The sequence below is a fragment of the Gavialis gangeticus genome, unplaced genomic scaffold, assembly GCF_001723915.1.
Source record: "Gavialis gangeticus isolate Ggan-Ray unplaced genomic scaffold, GavGan_comp1, whole genome shotgun sequence".
Lineage (NCBI taxonomy): Eukaryota > Metazoa > Chordata > Crocodylia > Gavialidae > Gavialis > Gavialis gangeticus.
Window position 1 is genome coordinate 106,652,707 of NW_017729031.1, and position 11,560 is coordinate 106,664,266.

General features: G+C 45.6%; 1 protein-coding gene across 1 annotated transcript in view; it reads left to right on the top strand.

Annotated features, from left to right (window-relative positions):
* The first annotated feature begins 457 nt into the window (after positions 1-457).
* Positions 458-11,560, top strand: part of ALS2CR11 (amyotrophic lateral sclerosis 2 chromosome region candidate 11) — a 67,418-nt gene continuing 56,315 nt past the window's right edge. The window contains exons 1-3 of the mRNA XM_019522914.1: positions 458-831; positions 4,508-4,559; positions 5,193-5,344. Coding sequence (XP_019378459.1) covers positions 748-831; positions 4,508-4,559; positions 5,193-5,344 — 288 coding nt within the window. The 5' untranslated portion in view covers positions 458-747. The remainder of the gene's footprint in view (positions 832-4,507; positions 4,560-5,192; positions 5,345-11,560) is intronic.

An 11,560-nucleotide genomic window follows, 5' to 3' on the forward strand; every position in this document is an offset into this window, starting at 1 on the left:
TAAAGGGACTTTGTTTATTAACACCAAGTTCAGTCCAACCAAACTGATAAAGGTTAAATAAGAACAGTATGTAGATAGAATTACAAAGTTGATATAATTGTTAAAAAAAGGACCACTTCTGTTTAAAGATAATGAAAGTTTGTGTAGTGTTATAAAGAATAAAGATAAAGACAAGTGTTAATCTGCATCTGATTGTGAATATATATGCTGGCGAGTGTGTGGGAATAATCAAGTGAAGTTTTCCTCTATAATACCGGAATTCCTAATAGAGACACCCAAAGAGCAAAATAAAACAACACATATATATATAACAACCCTCCCGACAAGTGACATCATAAAGCAGAACATATAATAACATCCAAGACATGGCAGGTGGGAAAGTCGGGGTACTTACAGCTCTTTGGGAGATTATAAAAGGATACAGAGAGGCAAGGTCCACCATCACAGAAGGCAAATGCACATATTTAATATTTTATAATATTAAATCTGTTAATCCCCCAGGTGACCCAGTAAAGTCCTGAGAGATTAACAGATGCCTTTCATGCTACAAGAGCTACTTTTATGCCCCAGTCTGGAGGACTGCAAATATATAACTCCCCATCATGCCCACTGATTGATATGTCCGGACTCCTTGTCCTATCAAATTTCCCTCCCATGAGCTATGCAGATAAGTCAGAGAAGATGTGGGTTTCTTGTCCTCACCACTTTGCTTGGTGCAAAACTGTTCTTTTTCTATTTTTTTGTTAGATGCTGCAGACAGCTGTGCAATTGTCTGATAAAGAACGTGGACAACCTTCTGATGTCAGCAGTTTAGTACCTTGTGGAGAAGTGGTATGTAGACATTAGGTAATCAAGCTATGATTGATGGTACCTGGAGGACTGGTTGACAGTCTGTGGGTGGTCACATAGTGCAGCCTATTTTTCCATGTTTCCAACTACAAAACGGTATTAAAATATTAGGGCAGTCTTTAATGCATTTTAGTTAAGTTATTCTTTTAATTGGAACCCAAATATTATATAATTAAAGATCGGAAGGAAGTTGTTTATGTTGTAAATACAACAGGGTCTGTTTGATAGTCTCTCTTTAAGATTTTTACAAAATAAAATGTTTGAGAAACCCTTCATCAAAGTAGTTCTGCTTCACTTATGGAGACTTAATAACTATAACTATACAGTGGTGCAATTTTTGCCAAATTTTAATTACCTTATATTTTTAAGTATCATTCAGGAGAATGTTTGAAAATATTCTGTATGCCCAAAATTACGTTATTTTTTTTCATGTCACCGATACGTAAGCTTTTGCATTTTATATAAGCTTTTGCATTCTTAGCTGCAAGTTAAGGATGCTCATTGTCCAGTTTATTGATGAAAAGGTTTTTTGCATTATACGGTAGTGCAGGTTTACCCTTGCTAACCACAGGGGTTAGGTTCCTGAAAGTTCCTATGACTGGCAGAACGTCGGGACCTGGGGAGCAGGGGCTGTGAGTGAGGGGCACCAGCAAGACTGTGGGGAGGGAGGGGACAGTGAGAGGCATGAGCATGGCCGGGGAGGGGGCAGTATTTTCAGACTGTACCTTCTCCCCCCTCCCTTCTCTGAAGCATGGATACTCAAAAGCGTGGTTGTCAAGGGAAACCTGTACACAAGGCTCCTGAGGAAGATCAGGGATCTCTCTGCTAAGTGCAGTACAGGTGCAAAGGTAGCCATGGCCCCTTTCTTCAAAAAAGTATGGTCTCTTCAAAAAAGCAGCTGCCGTCTCTTTTTACACTTTCAGATCAAAACACATATCTACATATCAGATTTATGGTTTTGGTCCCTTTAAAAAGGCAATTTTGTATCACTCATCCAAAATATATGTAACTTTAAACATCCTCCAATACTTTGTTTTTAAAGCACAGTATACTTCTGCCTGAAGTGCCTGTTTGGGTTGCTTTGTCACTGTTTGCAGACTCCCCCAAGAACTAGTTTTTTCCATTTTTGTACATTGGAGCGCTCTGTTACTTTTAAAATCAGACTTCTAAGTTGCTATTGTTTCATTTTTCTCCCTCTTATTTCTGAAATTTTTGTGTGTCTTAAAAAGGCAAGAGTTTTTGTGGGTGATACCTTTTATTGGACCAACTGCATGGTTGGTATAGACTAGGAAAAGCATTTGGGTATCATAGTACCCTTCTTTGGGTCTCTGGGAGAGAAGCAGGTACAGCAGAGCTAAACAGCAGATGGAATAAGGGCTTATGTAAAATTCCTTAGGTAGGGGCCTTGTTGCATAGGACACCTAGCACATGTTTTGTCTGAGACTGTAGTAAGCATTACTATACCATATTAACAGTGAGAACATGTTCTAAACAGTTGCATGGTAATGCATACTACAATCCACACCCACCCTGGATAGGGCTGGGATTGAGTATGGCCCCATTCCCTGGGCACTAACCCTAGCATTGGTTGCCACAGCTTGTACGTCTGCCTGTGAGAACTTGCAACAGCTATACCTAGAGCCCGCACCTTTCCAGCCATGTGCCTGGCACTTTCCAGCCTGGGAGTGTCTGCCCCTAGTATGCTGGTGTGAGCCAGGTCTCTGCCACTGACAGCAGGTGGAGGGAGGCATGAGAAACCAAGCCCAGGAGAGGGTGCTGTTCATGCCACTGAATCTGCACCTGCTGCTGGATGTGCAGGGCCAGTCAGGTCTTTCAGAGTCTTGAAACAGTTGCAGTGTTGTGTCAGAGCTGAGACTGACAATGAACTGGTGTCTTGATTATTGGTCCCAGCCCTGGCATTACACTGGAGTCTTGAACTTATTATGTCTGTGGGGCAGTCCAGTGATAGCTGAATATATGTTACTTAATATAATATGGAGATAGTCCTCCTGTGAAAAATTGTAGCTTTGCTATGATACAATTGCACTTAGCACATGTTTTATTGCTTGAGCACCTGGACACTCTTGTTTTAAGTGCAGTTAACACATCCTAAATTTCATTTGTGACATGGCCCTAAATTAAAGTAGGATATAAAGGAAATTATCAAGGAGCCTACAGTCAAGAGAGAGACAGTAAAATCTGATAAATGGAAGAGCAAGATCATTCAGGAGCATTGTTATCATTTGTGAAGTGCAGAGATTGGTGAATATCAAGTGGATTATAATGGATCATGAAGTCATAGAGTCACAGAGTATAGGGCTAATAGACCTTCAGAGGTTATCTAGTTCAGCCTCCTGCCTGAGGTAGGATCATTCCTATCCAAACTATCCCTTACAAACCATATTCTAAACTTTATATAAATCATTGTGTTATGTCTTGGGTTGCTACTGTCCAATAGGCTAATAATGCATTTTTGTTTCCAGTGAAAGTGTTTTGTAATTTCCCTTAAGCATAAAAACTATGAGATTGGGAGTGATTTTTTTCTTTGAAAAATATTCTCTTACCTGTTTTCTAGTGTCTCTGTCTTTTATTTTTTTTCTGTGGTTGTTCATTCCGGTGCATAGTTTTTGATTGATTTCACCCTCAGTTTCCATGGTTGTAAGTATGGCCTTTTCAGGGAGGTGGTCAATGTTCTAGATCTTGCTGAGAGAATCTGTTGTGTCTTGTTGCTCTTTGAGTGCCAAGTTGTTTCAGGGTGGTTTCTATGAATCCTGATAACTCTTCAGTGAGGATACTGGAGTTGAATATGGTGGGACTGCCAGGGTTACCTTCACTGTGATTCTTTGGGAGCATGTAAAATGTTCCTGGCATCTGAGAGTGGGGAATTATTGGAAGTAGTTTTTTCCTGAGGTTGATGTGGAAAGGATTTAATAATGTTTTCCAATTTCAGAGTGAATACTGGTGTGGTGTCCTCCCAAAGTTCTTTATAGAAATTAGTGTCAGAAGGTTGTCTGCTAACCTCATCGATGAAGTTTTGATGACTGAGGGTGACAAAAGCTCCTTCTTTGTCTGCTGGTTTGATTGCTATTTTGTTGTTGGATTTTAGGGAATGCATGGCTTTTCTTGTTGAGGGAGAGAGGTTATGGTGGTTCTGGCTTTTGTTGAGAATTTAATAGCTTTTTCCTGAAAAATGCAGTAGTTCAGTGTATGGTTCTATCCTCTGCTTCTCTCCCAGAGACCTGGGGAAGGGTCCTGGAATACCCAAAACCTTGTCTAAGTCCAGGGTTGTCCAACTGACAGCCTGCAAGTTGCATGGAGCCTCTGAATGACTAACATGCAGCCAATGACTGCCAATGACTAACATGCACTGGTTGCCTGTTGGACAGCCCTGATTTAAATGAAGCTGAGTCAGGATTTCCCAGATTGTCTCAATGATTGAAGAAAGAAGGTTTCCCACTATGCAGGGTTGTTGAAAATGTGGGGGGGCAGGGATTTGGAACTCTTCTAGCCATTTTGTAAGACAAAGTAATACATAAGACACATTTACAAGTGATTTCCCATATTATAAGTGTCTACAAAATAGCTGATTGTCACCTTATAGAAAATTTTAATATTTTTGTGATTAATTTATTGCTTGTCCTCCTTTTGGTTCTGTTAGGTTGGTTGCTTAGCTGTTTGTGTGAAGTTATGCAAAAATTTTACATCAAAATGTATCCTTTTTCTGATTCCTTTCCTACCTTCCATCCCTGCCAGCCATGTTTTTCTCTATTTTTTCAGTGACAACACCATGAGTAACTTTGAGTAGGGGTGATATAGGTTCTTGTTATTCAGTGTAGAACAGCGGTTCCCAAACTGTGACAGATTGTGCACCACCAGTTTAAAACAATATAACGTTAAGTACCACCAGCAAATTTTTGTTATATAAAGTAATAATAATCTGTTAATGTGGACCACTGACGGTTTTCTGCGTACCACAGATTGGGAACCACTGCTGTAGAAGATAATGTTCTCTTTAGGGCTTGACACCCATTGAATATGTAAACTGAGCAGGTATTTATTGCTGAGCCAGTGTCCAATGATAGTCACTGAGTAGACTTCTTTGTTTGTTGCATGTTTTAGAAAAAGAAGACAAGTTTATGGGGCGGGGGGAACTATTTTAATTAGAAAAGCAGTGCAAAAGTATTACCTAGCTTTTATAAATCAGATTAGCGCACACGTGGCACAGAGATAAATCTTACTGAACAGTGCTGATCATTTTCATGATGCTACCATTTCTTGAAACAGTTTTATTTTTTCAGCTGTCTAGAAAGAGTTATATACTTCCTAAATCTAAGATTATTCAGTTGACGTACAGCAAAACACAAACTTGCTTCTGCGCATGACTGTTAATGGAATCATGAAATGCACGAATCCACAAATTCTCAAAGTGCACCAGAGGAGCTACTTAAAGGATGTTACAGTTAACTTTGGAGATGTGAAATATTTCTCTATACAGGTATTATAACTGCTTCTGCTTTTTAAAAAAATAACATGGTAATGCCATATATTTAGAGCTTCCTTTTTTAGGATTGGGCAGGAGGAAGAAAATTCATGAACTGTAGAATCTTCTTTATTTGTCAATGTACAAGAGAGTTTATAAAATAAAACTTCAAGGCAGGCTACAGGTTTCCACCCCGTATCTTAACTTTGAGCTGTAAATAGATATTGCGTTTGTTGTGACTCCAGGAACAAAAAGGTCACGGGATTGGCATATCCATCCATTGTTCAAAGTGGGTTTAAAGAGTGGCCTAATGCACTGCCACTCTTTCACCTACTTCAGGGGTGGGAAAATATGGCCCACGGGCCAGATGCGGCCCCCCAGGCCATTCTATCTAGCCTGCGGGGAACCTAAAAAATTTAGAAAATTAATATTTATCTGCCCCTGGATTCTGTCAAAGGCAGATAAGCAGGTAATGTTTGCTGCGGCCACCTGCGTCCCCCCTTCCCCCCCCACAGCCAGCCTGGGACCATGGGGCTGTTTGGGGCTGTGCTAGCGTGGGAAATTCAGGTAAGAGGCAGGGGAGGACTGTGAGGATCACCCAGTCCACCGGCTTGTTCCCCAGAAGCTGCTGCTTGGTGCAGAGGAAAGCAGCCTCCCCGCTTACCACCTCTGGGCAGTGTTTGCTGCAGCTGCCTGGCTGGAGCCCCCACTGTGCTAGGCTCTGATGCAGTTGCTTCGCCAGTTGCCTCTGTGCTGCCCAGTGCGGCAGCAGTGGAGCAGCTGCTGGGCAGCATTGAAGCGGTGGTGAAGCAGCTACACCACAGCCTAGTGCGGCATGGGCTCCAGGCAGCAAACACTGCCCAGTGGCAGCAAGCGGGGGGGGGCTTTCCTCTGTGCCGAGCTGCTGCTGCCGTGCCTCAGCCCTGATGGATGAGGAGCTGGTGCAGGGCCCAGGCTAGCAGTGGTGACAAAGAACGAGCAGGTGCCCAGTGCAGGGGAAAAATGGCCGCTCCCCTTCCCTGTGGCTGGCGCCCTTTGCTGCAGCCACTTGGAGCCCACTCAGGGCTGCCTCTGCCTGCTCTCCATTGCCACCGCTGCCCCATGGGGCAGCAGCGATGCAGTGGAGAGGCAGGACAGCCCCACACAGGCTGTGAGCGGCTGAAGCACAGGGTGCTGGCCACAGGGAGGGGGGCGCTTTTTCCCCGCACTGAGCACCAGCTCGTTCCCCGCAGGCAAGCGTGGGGTCAGGGCTGCGTGTTGCTCCCTGCCTGTACCATGGGGCTGGGGCAGGGGCATTGGGAGTGAATGGGTGTGCCAGCGGCAGCCAGGCAGGAGTGTGGGGCCCATGGTGGTGTCCCAGGGCCAGCACTGGTGGGGCCCAGAGCAGGGTGGCAGGAGTGTGGGGTCCCAGCCAGCAGGGGCTCTATGGAGCCAGGCCAGCTCTCCCCTCTCCCTGATGCTGCAGCTCAGCCCAGCTCCACAGACCCCTGCCAGCCCACACTCCAACTGCTCCACTCTGGGCCCCACCAGCGCTGCCCCGGGGACATTGATGCAGGCCCCACGCTCCTGCCCGCTTCCACTCCTTGCGCCCGCCCCACCCCCGCCACTTTCCTGCCTGGCCACTCTGCACTACATGGCTCCCATACCTACATCTATACCCACACACACACATCCACGCATCCCTGTAAACCCCCATGTGCAGTCACTTCTGTATATATACCGCAAATCAGGAAAATAAATATTTTTTTTAAATTAAATTAAAATATATTTTTATGGGTGTTTGATTTTTAGTATGTTGTTTGTTTGTTTTTCCCCAAGATGTCAAACCCTCTTCCTTAACGGAGTACTTCCAGTGGAAAAGGTTAGAGGTTAGGGGCAGGACTTCCCCTAGGTGCCCTCTTCCCAAGGTGGTGACCAGGGGGCGGGGCACCTGTCAAGGGGCAGGGCTACACATGCAGCCCTTGGCAGCTTGCCAAAACTCGGTAAGGGGCCCTCTGCCCAAAATAATTGCCTGCCCCTCATCTCCTTAGTAGGTGGCCTTAGAAAGCACACGTACATATCAGTATGCCTGGCATTGGTCAAGTGTCCATAGGTTCCCCTGACTTTGCTTGTGTCGGGTAATTTTTCCATTGGCTGTTCAATGGCATGGCAGAATTCGGAGGGATTTTGGAGTGTTTCACTATGCAGCTCAAGCCCCTTATCACCAGCTTGACTTTCCACTGCATTTTTCCTGCCTTCCACCACTGACTGTGACCCAAATCTTCCACTGTTGTTGGCTGCTGTGGATCTGTACATGGTCATTACTAGGGATGTACCGGCTTGACAATTGTGTGATTTTTGTGGAAAATGCAAAATTGGGTGGGCTCCGTGAAAAATGGTAGGCTCTGCAATTTCAGTGGGCTCACTGCAAAAAAACCCAAAATACTGACCGGCATGCAGAGAAAAGGGTGGGAAGCCCTGCAGTCTTGGAGCACAGGGGACGAAGGAGGGAGGACAGAGAAGGGGGCAGGGGGAGGCTGCTCGCAGCAGGAGGCAGGGAGGCTACAGGCAGCTGTACCAGAATCCTGGGCTGGCTGTAGTAGGTAGCTGAGATGCTGCATCAGGGTCTATGGGGCCCTAGCTCAGCTTGTGTACGTGCACCCACTGCTGGCAGCAAGCCAAGTCGGGCTCTGTGGACCCTGGTGCAGCCTCCTGGCTACCTGCCACAGTCAGCCGGGGACCCCGGTGCCGCTGCTTATGTAGCCTCCCTGCTTGGGGATGACTTGAAACCAATGGCTTAATTACCTTGTTTAAGCCCAGGGAAGACATTAATCCACATGTTATTAAGTGTGGATTAATGGCTTCCATGGACTTAACCAGGGTAATTAAGCTGCCATTTCAGGCTATCTGGTAGTCTGGGGGGAGGGGTGGGACTGCTGCTGCCCCTTGGTCAGAGGCATGGTGGGCCCCTCCATACTCAGCCCATGAAAATGGCAGCTGGCCTCAGGATCTGCCTGTGAAATTGACCACTTTAGTCGTCATCATCATGCAGACTTTGCTGATCCAGCATTGTGAACTTGTGAGGGAGACTAAGCAGAAAAGGTGACATTGGCAGGCTATGCTGGATGCCATAGCTACTTTTATTGGTACTGAGAACAACAAAGCAGTATTTGCATGGGAGAATTTTGTGTGCTCGCTGCTAAAGAATGGAGGGTCTGTGGTTGTGTCTGGAACCTAGCCCTCAATAGCAGCTGCCTCCCTGAAAATCTTTTAGGTGCAGGTTGGCATAGTGTGCTCAGGCAGGTGTGGAATGACTCCAAACCATGGAGTGGCATTTCTGGGACAAGGAGAGAAGCAGCAACTGCTAGCAGTGGATCATCATGGCCACTAGAGACACAAGGAGTGGCATACGAATTTCGTCATGTCCAGGGCACCTTCGTGGAGATCTGCGCCAGGTTTGCCTTACATATACAAGCAGCAGACAATGATGATGACAGTGACCTTGTCTGTGGAGAAGCACATTGCCATTGCCATATGGAAGCTTGCAATACCAGACACCCTCTCATTCATAGCGTACCATTTCAGGGTTGGGAAGTCAATGGCTGGAGATGCAGTATGGGAGGTATGTCTGATGATCCAGTGAGTGATGGCCCCTTACATCATATGTCTTGCTGACCTACAGGAGGTCATGGATGGGTTTGCCAGTCTGGGGTTTCCCAACTGCTTTGGGGCTGCCAACAGCACAAGCATTGCCATCCTTTCCTGTGTGCTATGGCTAGGAAGTCATCAGTTGGAAGGGCTACTTCTTGATCATGCTTCAAGCAGTTTTGGACCTCCATGCCAGTTTCATGCATCCAAATGCTAGCTGGTCAGGCAGGGTGCACAACACCAGGTTATTTAGGAGCTTCTTCCTCCCTAAACTGATGGAGCAGAGAGAGTTTGTGGCATGGGAGTGACTGGACTCCTGCTACAGTCAGGTACCTAATAGGCAGCCTAGTCTGGGTTTCTGCTTAGAGGTCTGCCTGGCATCCCCATTTTAGCTAATGATTCCAGCAGGTCACTGTTAGGGGCTCTTGATTGGCTGCTAGCAGGGGGGCAGCTTCTACTTAACTCAGCTTGTAACTTAGACCCTACCCCTGGTTTCCCCATTGGATCTGGTAACCTGGTATCTGACTCTTGAAGTTTGAGTTGGTCTGTGTTTTGGACTCTGGCCCTCAGGTGGCTTAACCATGGTCAGACCACCTGTGATCTGGTCCTTATGGCTACTAATCGTCAGGCACACTATATACACATTGAACGCCTGGCTGATGTAGCTGTTCATTGCATGCGCAGAAGGAACTGTTCAACTACAAGCTCAGCAGCTGTGGGATGGCTTGAGGTGCCTGAGGACATGTATAGATGCCAACAAACACAGTGTACCCTGGTTTGTGGTCTCAGCATGCATGTAGCACAACACCTGCAAGGCCAAGGGGGAGTCTATGCCCACGCCCTTGTCCTGCCACTTGAGGCTGTGCTGGGGGCAATGTTGGCAAATAAAAACCTAGGATTCCGGACTAGCCTAGGGATTGACATTATGCCTCATTCAATGAGTGACAGAAAGGTTTTATTTACTACAAGTATTCAAAGTCAAATGAGCGCAAACCAAAGTAAAGTCCAGTAATTAGCTATAGCGTGGTGATTTCTCACCAAACAAGCGACATGAGCGATGATCTGTTTCTTTGAGCTTCTCAAGATAGCTGGGGCACAGCAGCAGTTGGTGTCAGATGAGATTTCTCACTCTTGAAGCACTTGCTGTTAGCTGTTTCACTGCTTTTGTATATCCTTAGTCCAGCATTGTCAAAGCATTATTTTAGTTTTATAAATCAAGAGAGAGAGAGTCCGAAGCAGTAATTGACAGGAAAATCCTGTTAATCAAACTGCTTATTATTGGTTACTAGAAAGTTCTAATTTGAATGAATTACTTTCCTTAGTGACAAGAGGTTATCCATTTCTACTATATTTGGAACATATTAAGAAACTGATTCACAAAAAGGAAAAACACAAGGTTTGGGAGAGTGTCCTTGGAAAATTAAGGGAACCACTATACAAAACAGAAGTAAATCAGGAGGAGACATCTATCAGATATGGAGAATGACTCTTCCTGTACATAACATGAGTTAATTGCAAAATAAATATTTACCGTACTAATTAATCAAGGATACACATTTCACACAGTTACATACCAGACCACTAGGAGTCTGCTTGAAATCCTCATGAATATAGTAAGATAGTCTGGAAGAGATACCTCATTATTTCTTCTCAGGTGGCCTAGCCATGAATTTGCATCCTCTTGCACTTTGTAGTAGAATCAGTATTTTGTATTTTAACTTTTGTGAGTAGGCCCCAACTTAGCAGAGTTATCAGGGAGGGAGATGGTGAAATGGCTTATCTCGAGCTCTGGGCACAAGGCAAGGTGTGCTGGGTTCCCACTGCTGTACCTTATTGCTGTTGTGTTTTTGGTAGAGGAATGACTGAGGCATTAAGTAAGCAGTTAATTTAAACAGCATCAATCACCCTAAACCCATACGTAACAGTGGCCTGCCACTTATTATCCCCAGGATCTGTCCTACCATGCGCTGGGTCTTCTGGAGCACCAGGCCCTTGTTGGGAGATGGCTGGCTGAGATGCTGAGCATGGGGGGCAGGAAGATCCGGGTCCTCTCTGTCAGAGCCTGGGTCCATTTCAGAATCCATGCAGCTCTGGCAGTTGGCCAACGAGTCCAGGCAGCTTGGCAGAATGGATTAGGAGTCCCATATCTGGCTTGCCTGGGTTTCTGTGCTGGCTTGCAAGGACTGTGTGTTTTTAACCGTAATCACATTGGAGTTTTCACCAGTCTCCTGGGAGTAGTGCATGCTTTCATGTCTACCATGTTTTCAGAACTATCTGTCACTGACTGTGAAGATGTGGAAGCGTTCTTCATAGTGGACACACAAGACCCTGCAGGTGCCCGGTGTGGTTGGTATTCTTTGTATTTGCTGCCTCAGTACCTTGCATTCGGACTGGTATTGGGTCCAGTCACAATCATATCCCAGGGCTGCCATTTCCTTGGCAATCTTTTGATAAACTGCTTTGTTCCAGGGGTTGACTGGAGCACCCTTGGATTCTCAATCTCACCCCAGGTGGCAGTGAGGTCTGCTACCTCCTTCTTGGTTCAAATACTGCCATGCTTGTTCAAATGACACTGGACTCATTGAACTGAGGAGCCAACATGGG